Below are 21,277 nucleotides of genomic sequence, written 5' to 3'. Positions count from 1 at the left end.
AGAGAAGGAAATGTTGCTTGCATCTTATCTCAAGACGTGATATAAAACTCGCCTTGCATACAAACCCTGCTGCAGACACACCCTTTTATTATTCTTTGTCCTAAGAAAGAAATGTTCTCTCATGAACTATTTTTATGGAATTTCATTTATTTTATAAATTATTACAGTCAGTTAAGGTCATTTAAGACACATTAGAGGTTTATAGAGTAAATATAAAACACTGCTTGGAAGCCGCAATACAGATAGATACAGTGTGTGTGTGTGTAAATGTGTGTGTGGGCAGGTCACTGTTCGCTGGGTGTGTGGGAGATGGTGGTCTGGAAGGCGAAGGTGATGTGGCTTCGTGCGTGATCGAGGTAAGGGTCTGAGAAGGTGTGTGTGTCCCCGGAGAAGTGTCTCCACTGCATGAGCTCCGACATGCTGAGATGCTTCTGCGCCGCCCCCCTGCGGTCGCCCTGACGACCGAGCTGGCATGGCCTGTCGGGAACAAGCTCCGCCTCCTCCACCTCCACGTCTGAGAGATAAGAGAGAGAACGCATTGAGAAAGCTGGGAGCTTATTCATACGCCTTGAACGATTCCACATTTTTGTTATAATCACAAAGTTAAAGGGGTTTCATTTGGACTCTTTGGTATAAACCAGCACAATGTAGTAAAGGATGGGGAGTCGAGACTTTTTGCAGATAAAGATCTTAAAAGTGTGGCATGCATTTTGGTCTAAGTCTAAACTTTGACTGGGTCATTCTGACGTTCGAATATGCTGCAAGTTTGCAGACTCCCTCTGCAAACCTGCAGACAATGCTACAAAATATTTACAGAAACATAAATATTAGGATGTTTTTTCCTACCTTTTAGTCACTATTCAATAATTCTTACTTTGCCTCACATGCTCTGACTTTAGTTGGTGATGAGCAGGGCGGCTGGACGGTTCTTTTGTCCGTTTTCTTTTCAGAAACTTGTCCTTTTTCCATTCGCTACGCTAGCTCTAGGAGCCCAGCAACTTGAATTTGACCGGCAGCCATTTAGAAAGATGAGCATGCCACTTAGCATCTCAATAAATTAATTTAACTTCTATTTTATAACAATGATTAGAAAACAGGTTAGATTTTGTGTTTAATTTTTTTTTTTAAATTATAATTAAAAACGTATAAATTCAACTTTTTTTCTCATCTTCCCTCCAGCTTTCTGAGGCCTCTCTAGCGACATTTTATTTTTTTATTTAAGAAAAAGACAGGCAGCTAAGCAAACCTAATACTGGAAATTTATGAAAAACCTATTTTTGTTTAAATATGAACTGATAGAATTGATCTTATAATAAATAAATATTTTATTTGCTTCTCTTTCTCTCATCAGTCACATATGTTAAACAGAATCTTCAGATCGTTTGAACAGCAAAATCGGTTTCTAGATTAAAAGCCACATTTTTTCCTTTCACCTCTTAATTACGAGCTACTCTGCATCAAATCTGAATGAAATGCTTGGAATTTCATAGCTGCGACATTAAAAGTTTAGGACTGTAACTGCTGTCATAAATGGCTTTAAGCTGGGCATACCGTTGGCCGAGCCATCCATGCTGCAGCTGCAGCTCAGCAGGTCATGGGTCAAACACGGCGTGTCCGTCAGGCTGAAAAGATCTCGCAGCTCGCTGGAAGAGAAGCTCGTGTGTTCGGCTGCTTTCCCCAAGTCAACCACCGTCCCCGACAGCCCCTGTTTGGACACCTGTCTCTGAAATATACGCTCCTCGATGGTGCCTGGGAGGAAATAAGACGGACTTGCATGTGAAACTTCACACCAGTGAGGATTTTGACAAATATTTCTGCCTGATTAGAGCCATTTTTATTTTCCTTGCCTGCAGTGAGGAGACGGTAAATGTGCACCGTCTTTTTCTGTCCATCTCTCCATACCCGAGCCATGGCCTACAGAGAGAAAAGTTACAGAGGATACAGAGCAGAGCGCCACCTGGTGGATATAAATATGCTTCACTGTTAACTGTGAATTATTGGTTCAGATCATCTCCTCGTTATTAAGAAATCCTGAAACTAAGATCACAAAACCAAGCAGACTAACAAGTGATTCACTAGCTACACACTCATGCATAAGAGAGAATTTAAATTAAGGTAAAAGTTTATCTGTGCTCTGACTTCGAAGGTGTTAGAAGCAAAGTGTATTTAAACCATACAAAACATTAAAATCAGAGTTAAACTGTTGGATTTTTTTTTTTTTTTGGCGCATCTATGACTGAATCTCACTTGAATGTCGTTGGCGGGGTTCCAGTCGATGTCGTACAGCACCAGGTGCGACGCTCCGATCAGATTCAGCCCCACCCCGCCTGCTTTGGAGCTCAGCAGGAACAGGAAGCTCTGAGAGTAGGGGCTGTTGAAGGCGTCGACCAGCCGCTGCCTCTGGCTCGTGGGCGTCTGACCGTCGAGCCGGCAGAACGCGTAGCCGGAACGAGCGCACAGGTCCTGAAGCAAGTCCAAAGTCTGAGTGTAGTTTGACACCAGGACCACCCTGCAGGAACAAGCTGCGTCAGTAAACGGTGCAGATGTTCAGGTAACAGATAAACTACGGCTGGGCGATACGACCTAAAAATAAAATATAATATTCAAAAAGTGGTTTTGTTTCAACCATTCCTTCTGCACTGTTGCACAACAGAGTATTAGGGCCAGGCTATGAGATATTTTATATTAGTCATAATATTATCAGAAAAAGATTAAATTTTAACAGAACATGTTAAAATTATTATATATATGTGAAAATAAATTGTTTTTAATGAGAAAATGCTTCTGTCATTTGCATCATTTCATGATCATGCATTAAAACATTGAGTGTTTCCTGATCTGTTAAACTTATGCAAAAGCATAACTGCACAAGATCCTCAACATATCTCATTTTAATTTTTGGTTTGGTGAAGTGGCTCTCATAACATTACTACTTAATTTTATGACTTTTTTACTCAAATTATTTTGACTCTATTGTTGTATGACTTTATTCTTGTAATACTATGACACTACACCAGTAATTTATAAAAACAGAAACGACTTTAATTCAAAGTAAAAAAAAAAAGAAAAAAAAGAAAAAAAGCTGTTAGGAAATGCTTGTCAAACCAGTTGACATTTCTCTGAACCGTGGAAATTAATTTGTCGCCCAGCCAAAAGATAAACCTACACGCACCGGTCTGAAGGGCTGAGCTGTCTGATGGCACTCAGCAGGTCGGACAGAACTAAGAGTTTCCCAGAGTCAGCGGCGTCGAATCCTGCTGAACAATAGGATTCTGGGAAGAGATCTGCAAGTCCCTCGTACAAAGAGCTCTCCACAGATCCGCGCTCTTTTCTCTCCTGCAAGAACAGCAACACTATTCAGCCAAATTTCCTGACGCGAAACACACAGAGCTGAGAGTTGAAACGTAACCTTGACGGTGTCGTGGAGCAGGCCAGGATGGTTGCAGAGCTTCTTCAGCGCAGTGATGCAGGCCAGGTGTGCGCTGCCCTGTGTGAAGCCCTGCAGGCAGGCTCTGAAGACGCGGTGGCAGAGCAGGTGTTTGTACAGCTTCTGCTGCAGCGGCGACGGCGTGCAGAACAAGGTCCAGTCCAGACGAGGCGGCAAGTAGCGGTTGATGATCTCCTGCGTCCGACGCAGGATGAACATGCCGGTGAGACGAGAGAGTTCAGCAGCGCGCTCTTCCCCCAAAACTCTCTCGTCCTGCAGAGGCGGACAGAAGATGCAGCTTAAAGCTTTTCAAGATTTCAGAAACCTGCAGACCTGATGTGGTGACCGGTAAAGTCAGAAAGGACTTTCTGCATTACCTCAGAGCAGGACGGCTGTCTGGAGTGTAGAATTGGTTCTTCATAAACTTTTCTATACGCAGTGGTCGAACCAAGAATTCCCGGGTTCACAAACTCTATGATGGCGTAGAACTCCTGCAGGTCGTTTTGGACTGGGGTCCCTTAAAAATGACAAAAAAAAAAAAAAAACATAATTCAGATCACTAACCCAGAAGTTTGTCTTTATTAAGACAACTCAAGCAGGTGTGCACCTGTGAGTATGACTCTGCGATTACAGCTGAGGCTGCTGAGGGCGGAGGACGTTTTGATGCTGCTGTTCTTCAGTCTGTGACCCTCATCGCAAATTATGAGACCAAACTCCACTTTCTGGATCTGAAAAAATATAAAAGGTGAACCTCAGACAGCTGTCAGCATGCGAGAAAATATGCAAATTAAATTGGAAAAACATGATCTGATCCTTCTTTGTGCTTAAAAGGCACCAGAAAGTTAACAATTAAAGAAAACCATTCCGACTTATTTCAGAGGGTTGCATTTCTGTTGTTTATGACGCAACAGAACCAACAAATTTGTTAAGGTTATGTGTTTATAGGACGCATGTTTAGCAGTGTGACATGAGATGAATGAACTGTACCGGCTCCAGGCAGCGCAGCAGCATCTCATAGCTGATCACCAGAACGCTGTGGAGAGGCGAGGATAAAAACTCCTCTATCCTGTGGTCCTGAAAAGAAAACATCACCGCTAAATGTTAGTGGTTTAGTCCATGAAACCAAGAACAAACAACTGATCATTACAGAGTAAATTCTATCAAATTCAGCTCAATCTGCTCTTCAATCCATTACCAAACGTGGAACTTTTTAAATCAAAGCTGTCATTCCAGCAGGATTTTATTATGTAAATGTATGGTGGCATTTCTGCTTTTATTTAGCTTGTTCTGTTTTGCCTTTCTTGTATTTACTTGTTGCTGTCTTTTATGTTCCTTCTGATGTAGTAAAGCCTTTTGGTTTTCTAAACTGTGGTTATGTAAAGTGCTATGTAAATAAATGATTGATTTGATTTGATTGATTAGAACTGATTGAAGCAGCACTTCTGGGTTGAATAAAAGGCAGAATAAAGTCCGTTTACTTTGTAATCCAGTATTACTGCCTTGAGAAACTTTCTTTTTATAAACGTCTAGGTTTTTCTAGGAGAGCCAAGCAGTTTCTAAAACCATTTAAGACATTTATATGGCACAGTGTGCACTTCAAATGTAAGAGAGTGAGCTCACACGTATGACAATATGGTCATATGAAAACTAATCGAAGTAAAGTACCATCGCAGTCACTTTGCTGTCGTGTTGTGTGAATTATGAAACTAAAGTAAATGCACCTGATCCACAGTGAAGACACTGATCCGTTCCCGGCCGAGCCATTTGGTGAACTCTGCTTTCCAGTTCTGCACGAGGCTGCCAGGAGTGACCACGAGGACACGCTTTGCGACTGGTTTCCCGCCGTAAGGTCCTTGCTTAAGCAACGTCCAGCAGAGCGCCACGCTCTGCAGCGTCTTCCCAAGGCCCATCTCATCCGCCAGGATGGCGCCGTGACGACCTGCAGCTCTGAAGCACATGACCGTTTTAAAGGTGTTTCATGTTTCCTTGAGTAGGTCAGGACAGGTTAATGAGCGACTTGTATAAAAAGATTTTAGTCCAGTCAATTCTGCGTCTTTTGAGCTCCGTTAAGAACAAGCTCTTTCAGGGCCTTTTGTCACTTTAAGTCCACATAAACAGCTGCTGGCCACAACCCCCCAACTCAATGTTTACACTTTCACACCAAAATGGCTGCAAACAGATGCACAATTATTCATCTTTGAAAAGCAGAAGTAGAGCCTGCTACACAACCAACAAGGATTCAGCAAGTGGTTTTTGGATGGTAAGTGAACAACAAAACACTTGACTTTTCCAGTAGCCATTGTACAGCAGTAGAACCAGCTGACCGTGCTGGAGTTGCTAGGTGAGGGGCGGAGCTCCACAGGAAGTTGCTAAGTAACGGCACAGTGACTTAGCAATCGGAAGCTTTTTGAAACGGCTCGTTTCCTAGACACCAAAACATCATGAACTTATTGCCAAAAAACCAGCTGGGTGGGTTTTTAAACAACTAGAAGCAGTCAAAACCCAAAATGGAAACATAAAAAATGTGCAAAATGTAAATTTTGTAAAATAGGTCCCTTCTCCAGATTTCAGGAAGAGATTTCTTAGGTATTGACACGAGGAACATTACTCCTACCTCATGCCCATAACACACTCGTAGAGGAAGAGGATGCCCTCCCTCTGGTGGGGTCGCAGGTGCGTGGTCAGGTGTGGGTCAACGACGACGTCGACCACAGGAAAGCCTGACTTGTTATGAAGCCACTGGTGGTTGGAAGAGGGGCGAGGCATTACTAAGGCACCTATGAAAACAGGTTTTTAAAATGAGAACCCCACAGACTAAAGACCCCCATCATAACATTACACATCCGTCTAACATTTCAGAAGCACATGAAGAAAAACTGAAGTAAATAATAGTCCAAATGTGTAAAATGAGCCATTTTCAATTTGTATGTAGAGTGTAGAGTGTACATATTGAGACAAATAGAAAAGAAGTTTCATGCAGAAAAAGTACTTCCAACTATTTTTAAAACATTTTTAAACTTTAAAAAGGGTCATTTTGACCCACAACATAACAGGAGGGTTAACATCGAATTTGATCTCCACCATTTTGAACGAGTCAAAAACTTTCATAGCATTAGCATCTTCACTTTGAAATGCTAATGAACCACCTAAATATGCAACTGCAAAAAAAAAAAATAAAAACTGTTACACAAATGTAGAAATGACCAGACATTAATGGTGCTAAATCCCATGCCAGACTATGCAGACGCTCAGTCAGCACTGATGAATAATTGTTGCTGATGCAGCAGCAAATCAATTATCTGATTAATTCAGTCGATAATTATATCAGCACTTTAATTCACAGAGTGTGGGTCAAGCATTAAGCATGTTGGCGGACTGTAAAGCATGAAAATGCAAATACATCATCAATGTTCTACACAAATGCTTTAATCAGCAGGTCGCAACATAAATTATGAACATTATGAACATACTTCCTATCTGTGACAAGACATGGTGTCTCACAAAATTCCCTTACGATATGTGGACCAACAAAACCATCTTTACGTGGCATTATGAAAGTTAAATTTGTCCTACATGCCTGGAGCTAGCGGGTCATGACGAGGTTTGCTGGTTTGCTCCGCTTGTGGTTTATTTTCTGGATGTCCTGCTCTGCCCAACATTGTTGGGGGGCAGAAAGGTTTGGGGTTGAAGCGGCGAGGAAGAGGCGCAGCAGCCTTAGCGTGCAGCTCCTCTTGATCAGTTTGAACCTCCTGGAAACAACGACCTTTGGCAAAGTCCTCAGCAGAGACGATGCCCATCACCTCTATCTCCTTCCCTCCAATCATCAGCGTCTCTCCCTCAGACAGCGAGGCCAGCTCTGACACCTTGTAGCCACTACCTGTGACACAAACATCCTGAGAAGATCAAATAGTTTCCTGCAAAACTACGTGATCGTGTTACAACACATGAAATCAATACTTCTATTTTACAGTTATGAAGCAGAAGTAAAACTTTGTGTGTGGATTTTAATGGTTTTTTTTATTCATTGTTTTTGGCTGCTGGGCTATATTTTAGATGCTTAAAATTTCTCCCACTTCTAGTGTGAAGTGTTGTGTACAAAATTAAAGTTTATTAGTCTTTGAGAGAGAGAGCAAACATGCATTAAAATGCCATCATCACTATATAAGTTGAAAATATAACGATGCAGGTAATAAGATTCTTGCTTATCGCAATAATTTCTGGGACAATTTATCCTCCAACAAAACGATTGTTACAGTCCTATGCGCATGTATATTTTTACAAGGAAACTTAGTTCCCATAAGATCCTGAAAGTAGTGAGAGGTATTTTTAAATAAGTAGTCTTCTGCTGTTAAATTCAAATGAACCACAAGTTTTTTTTGCACAATATATCAAATTACATCACACACTTTAACTTGCGTTCTCTCTACTGAATACAGTAAATGTTCTTAAGGCTCACCCTTTCCAATATCCTTCCCCTCCATGTCTTTGAGTACGACTGTTCGCCCTCTGGCAACCAGCACGGCGTCTCCCTCCCAGCGCTTGTGTTTCTTCTTGCTGGCTTTACACCAAACCACACTGAAGTATCGGACTCCGTCTGGGCCTGCGGCTCCAGAGACACGAGGTGAATCTGCAAGAGGCTGAGGGGTTTGAGGAGACGCGTGGGTCCACTGGAGGCCTCCATCTACTCCTCCTGCTAGAGAAAGAAAAAGCAAGAGGCTGGAAAATCCTTGGAGATGCAAACAAACAAGCCACCAATAGAGGGCGCATCAAGCCTTGACTTGGAGCAGTGATCCCCTGCTCTCAGCAGCAATTCATTAAAAACATGTTTTTGACGTTTTAGGAATAAAAATGTGTAGAAAATGTTTAAGAATAAAAGGAGAGACCGGCGATTTAATCAATGCGCTTTAATAGAAACCAGTGAACATGAGGACAAACTGGTAAACAAACATAACAGAACAACCAGCAACAAATTCACATTGAATAGGAACATATATACATGTATATATGCATAAAAAAATCCCTCTTCTTCCTTCATAAATAAGAGGGCCATCAACTCAGCCAGAGATTCCCCGACTGTCGCATATTTTTACCTCGCATCACTTCATCAGATCATAAGGCTTTTCAAAATGTTTTTGTATCACAATTATGATTTAGAAACATTTTTAGACATGTTCTTTTATGGTGACCTATTTTTTTTAAGCTGATATATAAAAACATCGTCCAGTTTTCCAAGAACCTAAAAAATAATCGCCTTTAATGTTTATTACTTCTTAATACCTCAAATGCCACAGAAAGGGGAGGGATTCATTTCAGACTGACAAGATTTGTCCAAACTGTCCAACTACTTACACTTACATTGCAACAGCAATCCTAATAATCTTGGTTAATAAAGAATATTAACGCTATCCTGACAAACCCACAGCTACCACCCAGTTGCAGATGAAGAAATTGTTTTTCACTTCGCACAATCACAGTGTCTTGTCGCCACTTCTATGAATAATGAAGACAACGTTCAACACCGATCAGCATAAACGGTAACCGACTGCAGCGTATCCCCTAAAAACAGGAGGATAATCACATGCGGTCGGTACGGATGAGGCACTACGTTTCCAAAAGTAATTCAGATCCTAAAAATGCCGTCAAGCATGAATCGATTCATCAGAAGCACTTGTGTCACATCCACCATCACACACAAACGCACGCACGCAAACACACATACACACACACTCGCAGAGTCTTGCAAAAATAGTCAGAACCGGGAAACTTTTCCATATTTAGTGACGTCACATCCTCGAGCTTCAGTGTATTTTATTGTGATTTTAAGGGACAGATCAAAGTCTGCAAACTTTACAGCCTAAAGAGCCATTTTGGCGTCAGGACATCCGATTAAAACTCGTTTAGAGTCATTTTGAACTTTTTAGACAAATATCTACTTTACGAAATTTCTTGTCAAATTACAGAACCAGGGTATTATTTACATTTTTAGGATTTAATAATAACTTAAACATAAAACAGGATTGATTTTCTTTAAATCACACATTCTAAACTAATGTTAAGAAAACAGATATAAAAACATATTACTGGTATTTTTATCAATGAAGGTCATTTTATAGCACAGTTCAGGAACAAGGCAGGTCAAAGTTCTTTACAGCACTTTTTGTCTTTGTGAAAATTTAGTGCAAATATTGCAGAAATTGTTTTTGAAAAAAGGCTAAAAACCTGCATTTGATATCAAATCTGCATTTAAAAATATTAACTGTCTGGTTCTTTGTAATTTTTAGTCAAAGTTGTTGTGGAAGAGCCACTTATGGCTCCAGAGCCAAGATCACAGACTAACAAAAATTAAAAACTGAATAGACCGTTTTCATAAAGCGGAGTCAATATAAATATACAGTTGTAATTTTTTGCACTACTTTTTACGACATAAAGTCACAATACAATACACTGAAGTTTATGGAAGTGGGAAAAAGCTACAGGGATGTGAGCACATTTGCGACCCAGAGTATGTGCACGCTGCTTGTTGCTAGAGAGGAATAGGCAGTCCGTGTCTCAGTCGGGCAGCTTTTAGTTTCTCCACTTTGATTTTGGCTCTCAGCAGCTCCTCCTCCAGCTCCTGCTTCCTCTTCAGGCCCTCTCTCTTCTCCTCCAGGTACAGGGAAACCTTCCTGTGATTGGCCAACACCAGATCGTGCTCCTCCTTGGCAAGGTGCAGAGGACGAAACCTGTCCGCCTCGTGGCGAGGGTAGATGTCGTTTGGGTAGAATTCGTGGCTCAAGGGCAGCGGCGAGGCAGAGAGGGCGATGTTAACCGAGGAAGAAGCGGGAGACAAGGACGCCTGGTAATTGTGGGAGCTGGCCAAGTCCTGCTCCCCGTCTGGCTCTTGAAACCCGTCCAGCACTGGAACGGCGTGCGAGGTGACGACGGGGAGGTCTGGCGGTGGTTTCACGTCCTCTTCGGGGTCCAGGTTGTCCACCTCGGGCGCGATGCTTGGTACAGGTGCTGCATAATCCTGGAGTCCAGCCAGAGAGGAGCTGCTGCCAGGATGCTCAATGGGGGACGTGTGCTTGTTGTATATTAACCTGCGAACAGCAAAGAGGCGCAAACCAGTTTTAAAAGATGGTTAAAAAACTGTTTATCTTTAGTATTAAATTCTGCTCAGAAGGATAATAAAGCATTTATATATTTAATTGCTATATGTTCTTTATTGCTACACTGGAAGTCTGATAAATGTCCATCAATGTCGCTGTGGGTTAAAGACATGATGTGTTTTTTAATTTGAGAGAATTTAACACATTTTACGAGAATATATACAAAGGATTTACAAAAAATGGCAATCTTGACTGATCAGTCACATTATCTTTTGCCTCTGTTACGTATATGTAGACTTGTTGTAATAAGCAATAAATTAAGTAATATCATGATACATTAAAACAAGTTCAATGATTTTCATTTGCATGATATATTGTTTTCCTCTTTCTACCACAGACTCTGTGACAAGTCTTCAGTTTGGTGCTTTAGTCTGAGCTATCTGGAGATTTTTTTATTTTTTAAAGCTAACTGTTTACAGAGAATTTATAATTCATGTAATTTGTCATTTCTGTTGTTTTGTTTGCTTATTTTGAATGTTTAAATAGTTTTCCAGTTCCAGTGTTAAATTTGAATTAGAAATTTAAGTTTATTGATCTTTGAGCATTTTGCTCTTGCATTGTTTTGCCATTAAAATTATATTACTTGAGAATCTGGAACAATTTATCATTTTGGATCATTTATTATCATGCCATGCCCAGGTGTGTATATCTGATGTTTTCTGTGCTGACATAAAACATAAGAACTAATATTGGAGTAATTAAACCTAACTATGATTATTATGGAGTAACCCTAATTACTCAGAATTACTCCATAATCCTGAGTAATTTCTTGGATTGCTACTTTTTACTTTTACTTGAGTAAAACATGTTGAAATAGTGCTACTCTTACTTCTGCACAATGTTTGGACACTCTGCCCAGCTCTGCTCACAGGTGATGAAGTTTATTTTTAAATGACTGAGCGTTTCTCCAAATTGTAAAGCTAAGGATTTTTCCCATGTCACATGGGATCAAATAATAATGTTTCATGTTTTGCTAACGAAACCATTAACTGAGAAAATTATGGAACTAAAAAGCCAATTAGTTTTACTGTTTCAAAGTATTTTTAATGGGTATGCCATCGTGATGGATGGGAGGATGAAGTGTTTGCAGGGCTCAGGTGTAAGCTGGACCGTACCTGCGCAGCGCCTGGTCCTTCTCGTGGATGGGCACGTGTTGGAACAAGTGAGGGATCATCTCCATAATCCTCCTGGTCGGCTCAGAGATGCTCCCTCTGTACTCGGGCTGGGCGTGTCTCCGCTGCATCACTTCCTGCTTGGCCGACTCCTTCAGCCTCTTGTAGAGGGTTCTGAGGCCCTGGGCGGTGCGGTGGGGTCTGTCCCCTCCCAGAGCGTTGTACTGCTCCGCCACCGTGTCCCAGCACTTGTTCTTGTCCACGATGACGGCGTGCTTGTTGGTGTGCTCCTCCAGGATGCGGATGTGAGGACGGACCAGCTTCAGCAGGTCCAGCTTCTCGGAGAGGGTGAAGTTGGAAGAGCGCGCTTTACCCACCATGCTGGACATGAACACAGTGTTGGAGGCCATCTTATGGCATAGCAGACTGAGGCGGACCAAACCAGGCCTAAAACTGCTCCCAATCTCAGAGTTGTGGCTCCCCACTCTGCTCTGCCGTCCTCTCTCTTGGTCCCCGGTCACACACTGGCCTAACACTCATTTATGCCTCATTTCCCTTCTCTTCTCCAGATCAGCCCTTGTTAGGCTTTGACTAAGAAGTGCATGGATTCACACTCTGGTCCTGGGTTCTCTCACGGCTATGTTGCACAATAAAAACTGGCCGTGCTGCACACAATAAGAATCAGGCTTAACTAGGCCAGCCTCATTTAGGCCCCCGCCTACCAGCGGAAGGCTTTGGACGAATTCCTCTCAGCTTAGGCTGACGTAGTTAAGCCGCTTAAGCCCAGCCCGACCTACTTACAGCTCGGTCTGTGTAAACCCCAAACCAAGCGCAGCAGCAGCAGCACAGCCACGCTGTCTGGACTGCTTTAAATAAAAATGACAGCAGCTGCGGCTTTCCACGGAGACATGGGGGACGTGTTTTTAAACGCAACATTGGAGGCTGCAGCGGGGTTAGGGCTCTGTTTTTCTAAAGAGAGGGGAGATTTGGAGTAGCGCTGGCTTAACTACAGGAGCGGGGGGAGGGGAGTGGGCCGACTGCGCATGCTCGAACAAGCAGCGCTTCTGTTCTGCTCAAAGCAGCCTCGCTCGAAAACAGACCAAAACTCACACTTGTTCCACGGATCAAAGCACGTGCTCGGAGCGCGTGTTACAGCCCGTGCTGACCTGGCGGAAGCGCGCGTGTCCGCGGCGTGTTTTTACGAGAGGAGATGCTGGAAACGGTCCTAATCTGACCGCTGTCCCCCCTCCCATCCATCCATCCATCCATCCATCCATCCACGGTGAAAAGCGCTTTTGTTGTGACTGCTGAGGGCATCCACGGTGAAACAGAAGCAAACAGGCAAAAATAAGGCAGAGCTTTGCGCTGGAGTCGTTAGTGTATGTGCAGCCAGATGCTACAAAAGCAATAAAATAAAATAAAAAAAAAAAACGCAACAATATCCAACATTTAACAGCGTATGTGACCGGCATGTGAATGTGTAGATGTGCAGGCACAAATATTCTATTAAAGCTCCAAATTTATATCCAATAACGTGGATAAACTTTTACTTCGTCACCTTCTTAAAAATAAAATAATGGCCAATGTTTTTATTTTTATTTATTTGCAAAAAGTGATTTTGGCAATATATTTTTGGCAAAAAATGACAAAGGAAATTATTTCAGGAAGGTGGCGATGATTTTTCTATTTGTGCACAAAAATATTCATAGTTAATATTTTTTATTCAATATTTTTGAAAATGACGGCACTCGGCTGAACAATCTGCTCTATCAGATCATCTCTGTCTGAATCCAAGATGTCAGTAAAGTTTAATCTTAAAGGTTCAAAGGTCAGGCTTGTATAATAAACTGCATTTCCACTGCATTCATCAACATCATATTGTATATATTATTCTCTTCATTGAGAATGCAGTCATTTCTGAAATGACTGTCCAGCATGTTGCTGCCAAAATGACATTGCAAGTTCTTTCATGAAATTCCAGCCTTGAATTATAATATGAATATTAGTTTTTTTTTATCAGTTTGTTGGATCAGAACCAACAGTCTCACAAAGAGTTTACAATTATTCATTTCAGAAACTGTGAAAATCATGTCTTTAAAGTACTACCACATAAATTCAATATGAAGTCATGACAGATTTTTGGATGGATTGATATTTTAGAAAATAGTAAAGGGAATCAAATCTAAAAAAAAAGCAATATTTTTCCCACAATCCGTTTTCTTTTCACATACTTGTCCAGATCTGAAAAATACTTATGCAGACTCCATAGGAACTTTATAATCTACCACCTAGTAGGAACAACATTTATATGACAGATTTGCACCTTTTATGTAATAATAATAATTCATATAAAGCACTTTGAATTGCCTTGTTGCTGAAAATGTGCTATATAAATAAAATTACCTTACCTTATCCTGCACCAATATGGATTTAATAACATGTAATATTAGTGATCAAATGTCCACACACAACATAGAGCGTTGTAACAGTGAACTTTCTACATCAGGATTCATCATGTTGCCATTCTTCACTGTGCAAAAGTGGGTGGGTAGAAAGGACCCAACTAAGGAAAGAAAAGGTAAAACACTTTCAAGCAGAAATGAAGACTGACATTTAGGTTGTTTTTTTTAAAGGATTATTTTCCAAAAGAACCTTCTTTTTCCAAGTGTTCCTGCCTAAATCTGTATTTGTTTGTTCTGCTCTTTTAGTTAGCCATTATTACCTGAGTAAAAACCTTTAAAAAACTCTGTTGTTTTGCTATCGTACACATTAATCACAGAGCTGTAATTTTAGCAGGTATTCATACCCCAGCTCTTTCTAGTTACCTCCTCCTGCTGCTCCTGGGGATTCTGGGGAACCCCACAGGCTGGAAACAAGATAATCTCTCCAGAAAATCCTCTGTTGCCTCATTGCCTCCACCTGGTGGGTCAAATCTGAAACGCCATCCTAAATCAAGAGGGTATCTACCAGATATCCAAACTAATTTGCTGCACTCTGTTGCAAATGTGTAAATTCTAAATTTCCATACCTTTTTTCTTTGCACATAGTGAAACATGCTGGTGATATGAGGGCAGCAACCAATTACTTAAAATGTTTAGATCTGTCTCCTGGTGCAACTCTTAACGGCAGCTGGTCAGAAACAATTACAAATGTATAACTTTTTACCTGTATAAGCCTTTCTATTTCGAATCACTGCATTTAATTAAGCTTTCAAAGAGCATCTTCTTTTAGTTCAGTTTATTTTTGCAGTGTCAATTCCCTGCACACGTCATTCTAGGGCAATTTCCAAGCTAAATATGTTTCTGCCATTTTCAACATACAAAAGAATTTAAAAAAAAAATGAAGAAAACAAACAAAACCAGATCAATAAGAGTTTCCTCACCAGAAACATTCATGTCCTCTGCACAGACTTCATTTTTTGTCTCGTCCTCATTTTCTTTACTCTCTGTTGCAGTGAGAACACGGGCCAGCACTTTGGACAAACCTGAAGCAGCCTGACCTGTTTGACCCTGAACACTGCAGGTTGATTTATTCACAACCACTGCTGAAAGACTTCTCTGGACCTGCAAGATATGAATTAGAGAGCAAAAACACGTAATGCACCAATATTTGAAAATGTGTTTTCCATCATAGCATCTCAGGAACAAAATGTTAGGACAAACTTACTTTATCCAGAGCATTTCCCAAGCCAAGTTTAGGGGCTAGAGGCTTTGATTCTGCTACAGGGCATGAAGCAGATCCTCCTAGTGGCACAAAGCGAGGTTTTTTCACAGCATTACCCAAAAGCTGACTGGGAGCTCCTGAGCGTCGCATCCTTCAAGCATAAACACAAAGACTGTAATATAGGCAAACTTACAAAATCATTACATGATCAAGTAGTTATCCAATCTTCTGTGCCTGCTCTTGTTGTAAACTAAAACTAAATACACCTTAGTGTGTTTTGCAAGCGGGAGGCTGTGGGATGAATAATCTTATAGCTTTCACCACCTTTACCATGCTGTCAGTATTCAACTAATGCAGAACAGTCTGTTTATAATACATTTCATTCCACCAAGCTAACAACCTGAAACAAACATCTGATGGTGTTTAGCATTTCCCCATGATGTAACCGAGCTAACAGTTTTTTTTTTGTTTTTGTTTTTTTTACATATTCTGCAGTTTGTCTTAAATAAGTGCCATAACTCTCTTAACCCATCTATCAGGAGAAGGTAAAGGCGTCAACCTGTTTAATCGGCGCGACAGGTTAGTAAACTAGCCAAAAAGCTATAGAATAGCAGTTACTGAAAGAGTTAAAAGAGTTTAAACTCGGGCATAAAACAATCTTAGTCGACGCCTTGTACATACCTTGATGAGATTAAAGTTATATTACAGCATATAAAAGCCGAAACTCAACCAACTACAAGTTACAACTCTGGACTCATTTCTGTTGTTTCTCCCGCTGAACAGCGGAAAGAATCTGATTGGTTTAACGCTTCCGGAAGGCGTGGCCAAAATGAAAAAGGTGTGTTTGGTTTTAACGTCACCACAGTGGCAGAGGCACACAAAGGTGGGGTCGGAACCCCGTTGACGGGGTTTTATGATTATCTTCTGTTTAAAACGATATTTTTAAATGCTTAATATGTTTAAAAGCTTTCGATTAGATCCGTGTTTACATCACACCACTATTTATTAGTCTTCCGTGGGCAACAAAGTAAGTGTTTACATATAAATATGTGGATATTCTTTAGTTTTCTCCATCTGCTCAAAGTCCTTTAATGTTTGGGGGGTTTTGGTCTCTCTAAACTGCCTTAATGTGCGTATGTGTGTCTGTGGACTAGTGACGTACACAGGAATTATAACAAAGTTTTATTTGTTTATTTATTTATTGCTGGTGGTTCTTTCTGAACTTTAATTGCCTGAGGGACCAATGTTTAATTTAGAATAAAATTCACATCCAAATCCATAGACACATTTACTCAAAAGGCTTAATGGACAACTAGTTCCACTGTTGATTTTTGATTAGTTTCTTTCTTTCTTTCTTTCTTTTTTTTTGCTCACTTTCTCATTATTTAGTGAAACCCTGCAATGAGCATTTATACATTTTGAATAATAATTATACAGTTGTTTATAAGGAAATTAACCTTTTACTGTAAAAGTAAACAGTCTGTTTAAGGACCACCACAATTAAGCCCAGTTCTGTAGCTGTTAACTATTTTCTATCATTGATAGATGCATTTTGTGTTCTCTCAACACATCTAGGTTCGTTAAAACTTCAGATACATTTAAGTAAGAAACAGCTTATTTCACAGTTTTTGCTCTGTAGCTCTTTCTCTGCTTAGCCTAACCTATAAGAGGGGGGATGACCTCTGACCCCTGTCCTGGTGTGTTTTGTGTCATCTGATGTTGTGTGCTCTTTAATCCAATCAGGGAGGGAGAGAGTGTAATCCATGTTAATCCCACATCCAGAGACGGACAGAAAGAGAGAAACCTCGGGACGCGGCAGGTCATTAAAGAGAGACAGAACCGGCAATGATCTCTAATGGCTATGTCCCAACACGGCTTTAATTCTTAGGCAGTAAGTGAAACGTCCTGCATCCGTTTCTCTCTTCTTGACTGAGTTTTTCTGTTGCTGTAATTCTGCCTCATCTGATCTCATCTAACAGCTGTCTGGCCGTTGTCAGGGATACCTCCCCGCAGAGACGCACGCTCACAAAAGGCAGGGGAGGGCTTTGCAGGAGAGGAGACCCTCACCTGGATCTGGATGGAGTGAAGAGAAGGGATGAAGGAGGAAAGCATGCAGCAACAAGAGAAGAGGGAAGCTTACCTGTGCAGGTGCATGTGAAGTCAAACACCAAAGAAGAGAAGAAGAAGAAGAAGAAGAAGCAGAAGAAGAAGAAGAAGAAGAAGAAGAAGAAGAAGGAAGAGTTGGATGAAGTTAAGATTAACCTTTCAGGTAGGATAATGTTATAGTGAGAGGAGAAACATGAATGGATTTCCTTCCCAGCTTTTTTTTCTTTTTTTTTTTTTGTTGTTGTTCTTGTTGCAGTGCATGACCTGTGTGACCTCTGAAGCTGCAGGATGGGCTTTGATCTGGAGAGGTTTGTGGGCTACGTCAACGACGGTCTGCTCTGCTGCGTGTGTCGAGACGTGCTAGAGCGCCCCCTCCAGGCGCCATGTGAACATGCTTACTGCAGCGCCTGCATCAGCAGCTGGCTGCTCCATCACCACTCCTGTCCTGAAGACAGGCTGCCCCTGGATGTGAGCAGTCTCAGACCGCTGTACAGGTGGGTCCCTGCAGCCCACCCATAACTCCAAATGACTCACTGCTTATAGGGTCGTGCATATCTGGGAGGTTCTGCTTGTTGTTTAATGGCAGGTACATGCGCAACGACCTGAACCGGCTGCAGATCCGCTGTGTGAACGCAGGGCAGGGGTGCGAGGTGGTCTGCTCCCTGGAGAGCCTCCACTCACATGAGGATGAGTGCGAGTTTTCCTTCATAGCCTGCTCCAACACAGGTAAGAAAAAACACTTCCTAGCTGAGGCCAGGCATATGTGAGGTGATTTTTTTTTTTCATTGTTTCAATTTATATCACCTACTGTAAAGTTAAGTGGTTATCGCCATGGAAGTGTAGGCAACAAAGGTAACGTGAAACCACAAGCTGAACAACAGGTGGCTCGTCTGTTGTCATGGCGCTGAACCCCCCCAGAGACCGCACACAAAATTTTTCTGGGATCTATATTTATTTGATAAGCCGTAATGCATATAAAATATGTACTTTTTAACCCATGATGATGTCACTGTGAACATGTCATTGTCAGGTGGAGAGTACATTTGCTACCGATGTGGTAGGTACAGTGATAAAGTGTGAACATGCAGTGTGATTTTTTATTTTTATTTTAGTTTTTTTTGCAGTGCTATGAAAATTGCATCCGTTATTTCTGCTGCTGTCTAATTGCTGTGGAGTTTGCCGATTTTAAAAATAACTAGATGCTTATCACAAGCATTCTACTATTTAAGTGGTTGAAACTGAGAAATTTTGCATTAATCACTTTCTTCTACATCCAGTAAAGTGTTACTCCTGATCTTGTTACAAGATGTTAGAAGTTCTGCCATATTTAATTTGTATTCTTTTTTTGTCAGCGCTCACCACGTTTCACAAATTGGCAAATCTTTCTTCAAAGTAGTGTTAAGTGGATCTCTGAAAGATGAAACATGTTTTGGTTGCTCTATTTCTTCTCATTTAAATTTTGCAAATGAACAAGTCTTGTTTTGAGCTTTAAAATATTTGCTTTATTCAAAATTTTAATCACTTATTCCCAACTTCACCATGAGGCTATAGTTTTAAAAATTTGTTGATGTTATGTTGATAGTTTGATAAATTCACATGTTGATCATTTATTTGGCTCAAATGGGTCATTAAGAATCCAAAATAAAGGTATAAATGCCCATTATGAATATGTGCACTTAAGATCGAAACTGATCACACAAAAAAGGAAGCACATTTTTGATTTTCCAGTAAATATTACAAAATGATCATTAAATACAGATAAGTAAAGCAGAGATAGACTGACAAAGGGATCAATATTAGACAGCCTCACACTTTCTGCTTTTTTGTTTACTCTTGCTACTAAAGGCCTTTCTTCCAACTCTTGTCTGCAAACAAAACTCAACCTGTAAAAAGCAGCAAAACTTCTTCATGTAGCTGGGGATTTACCGGGGATTTCAGTGGCGTTCTCCTCTCAGGTTGCCCGGTGCAGGTGGAGAGGCGAGGTTTGGAGGCCCACCTGTCCGAATGCAACTTCCGCAGCAGAGAGTGTCCCAACGGCTGTGGTCACACTCTCCACTCCATCGATCAGTCGCAGCACAACTGTGTGGCAGAGCTGCGCTTGGAGGTGGACATGATGAGGTTTGTGTCCTCACCCCAGAACTTTCCCACATTTTGTCACATCACAACTATGCTTCAGCGCCCCTTCTGATCTTGCCACTTTGTTGTTGTTGTTTTGTTTGTTTGTTTGTTTGTTTTTGGCAGGGCTGAGATGCTGTGCAAGGTGGAGGAGGTGAGACGAGAGATGGAGTCTCGGCTGGACTCCCAGAGGAGACACATGGTGCAGAAAGAGTCGCAGCTGAAGAGTGAAGTGGAGGAGCTCAAGGTGAAATACTGAAGTGCACAAGACTTAAGGATTCAAGTTATCGATTAATGAGTTAATCTAAAGTTGATTGATCTTATCGATATCGAATTGTTTGCATCCCTAACATTAACTAAAGTACATAGAGATTTCTCTCTTATTTCTCTAGAGGGTTCAGGTTGAAACAGTTCTTACTGAAGCAGTGATTTATTCACAGATGTGTCTGATGGGATGATTTTTTTATTTTTCGTCCTGCAGGGTCAGTTGTCCCGTGTGGTGTGCGACATGCGTGCCCTGCTGGGAGCAGAGCGTCTGAGGAGGCAGGAACTGGCAGAGGTAGAGCTGGAGAAGAGAGAGCTGCTGGAGCTCCTCAGAGACATCCAGCCAACCAGGAGTCAGCCTCCCGCCGAACAGGCAGGCGGGGATCATCAGCCTGCAGAAGACCAGCAGACATCCAGCTGGGAAGCTCACGCAGATCCACCTCGACACCAGCAGAGGGAGGCCTCGTTGCACGCCTCCTGCCTGTCTCTGCACTCAGCTCAGGCTCCCTGTGCTGCAGGCCCTCCCGCTTCACCTCAGCTTGGGGAAGGAGTCCGTAAGGGCGGCACCCGGAGTCTGACCCTGGACTGCATCAAGAAGAAGAGCCGCGAGGTGACAGTCATCTGAACCCACTGGAACTGAAGACGGCTCCATCTGTAATTTATCTGTTTTTTTATTTGCAAGTTCCAGCAGAAATCAAAATACACTGCTTTTGTACTGTGCACTAGTTTTGATAAATTATTGGTTAAAATAACAAAACGATTTACTTTTGACATATCGTTACTTCGTCTTCATACCTCTATTCCTACAGGGACTGGAAGCGGAGCATCCATATTGGAACAATTTATTCAGTTTATTAATCATGAATCATGTTGAAATGTAAAGATTTGCTAAATAAAAGTTTCAAATGTGATGAATTAATCACATTACAGCAGATGTATGATTCAGTTTGAGTAAAACTACAATAATATTTGGATGATGTAGAAAATCATTGGTTAGTCATTGTAAGAAAACGATTATAAACTTATGGAACAATATTGAGAATGATTCATTGTTTTGGGTTTGGTTTATAAATTACCTAGGAATGTTCATTAGTATTTATTTAGCTGTACTATGAGAGTCATTTCAGGAAGGGAGTGAGCTTAATCCATGTTAATCCAACATCCAGACAGACATTTGAGTTTGTAGCCAATGCTTTTGCGAGCATTTTGAGAGGAAATTAGTCAAATAAAGCTGAATGAAATGCAACCTACATGCGCATACCTGTTTGTATGTTTCAAGATCTCTTATGAAATAAAAGGAATACAATTATCTTCCCACTTTTATTGTCCAAAGCAGTTTATTCATCTTCAAATATCCATCAATTCATGATTTCTCTTTAGTCCACAATAATCTTGTATTCTCATACTTGGGGTTTAATTTGGCCATTTGCATACAAAAGCTT

At 41.2% G+C, this 21,277-nt stretch overlaps 3 protein-coding genes across 5 annotated transcripts; 1 reads left to right on the top strand and 2 right to left on the bottom strand.

The window, feature by feature from the left end:
* Positions 1 to 129: 129 nt before the first annotated feature.
* rad54b (RAD54 homolog B) lies at positions 130 to 16,138 on the bottom strand. Of its 2 annotated transcripts, none has more exons than XM_007556204.2 (16): positions 16,032 to 16,138; positions 15,354 to 15,501; positions 15,070 to 15,250; positions 7,884 to 8,120; positions 7,005 to 7,304; positions 6,042 to 6,204; positions 5,149 to 5,374; positions 4,415 to 4,501; positions 4,035 to 4,155; positions 3,805 to 3,944; positions 3,410 to 3,700; positions 3,173 to 3,336; positions 2,248 to 2,509; positions 1,848 to 1,914; positions 1,552 to 1,749; positions 130 to 514 (listed from the first exon to the last, which is right to left on the bottom strand). In XM_007556204.2, exons 2-16 carry the CDS (start codon positions 15,498 to 15,500, stop codon positions 285 to 287), a joined length of 2,814 nt encoding a protein of 937 aa, XP_007556266.1. In that variant the 5' UTR covers position 15,501; positions 16,032 to 16,138; the 3' UTR covers positions 130 to 284. The 2 variants fall into 2 exon arrangements, with proteins under 2 accessions (XP_007556266.1, XP_016528887.1); XM_016673401.1 differs by having other exon boundaries at positions 7,884 to 8,117.
* On the bottom strand, positions 8,315 to 13,168 carry LOC103140858 (fibrinogen silencer-binding protein). The gene is made up of 2 exons (XM_007556202.2): positions 11,691 to 13,168; positions 8,315 to 10,506 (listed from the first exon to the last, which is right to left on the bottom strand). The coding sequence occupies exons 1-2, from the start codon at positions 12,095 to 12,097 to the stop codon at positions 9,951 to 9,953; spliced, it is 963 nt and encodes a 320-aa protein (XP_007556264.1). The 5' UTR covers positions 12,098 to 13,168; the 3' UTR covers positions 8,315 to 9,950.
* A 1,420-nt stretch (positions 16,139 to 17,558) lies between the features above and the next one.
* Positions 17,559 to 21,153, top strand: rnf41l (ring finger protein 41, like). Of its 2 annotated transcripts, none has more exons than XM_007556200.2 (6): positions 17,559 to 17,619; positions 17,713 to 17,950; positions 18,043 to 18,182; positions 19,412 to 19,574; positions 19,698 to 19,818; positions 20,053 to 21,153. In XM_007556200.2, the coding sequence occupies exons 2-6, from the start codon at positions 17,745 to 17,747 to the stop codon at positions 20,458 to 20,460; spliced, it is 1,038 nt and encodes a 345-aa protein (XP_007556262.1). In that variant the 5' UTR covers positions 17,559 to 17,619; positions 17,713 to 17,744; the 3' UTR covers positions 20,461 to 21,153. The 2 variants fall into 2 exon arrangements, with proteins under 2 accessions (XP_007556262.1, XP_016528962.1); XM_016673476.1 differs by having other exon boundaries at positions 17,565 to 17,619; positions 17,738 to 17,950.
* Positions 21,154 to 21,277: the final 124 nt, after the last annotated feature.

Source organism: Poecilia formosa, unplaced genomic scaffold (genome assembly GCF_000485575.1).
Source record: "Poecilia formosa unplaced genomic scaffold, Poecilia_formosa-5.1.2 Scaffold77, whole genome shotgun sequence".
NCBI classification, from domain to species: Eukaryota; Metazoa; Chordata; class Actinopteri; order Cyprinodontiformes; family Poeciliidae; genus Poecilia; species Poecilia formosa.
This window is presented reverse-complemented; position numbering and strand designations above follow the sequence as displayed.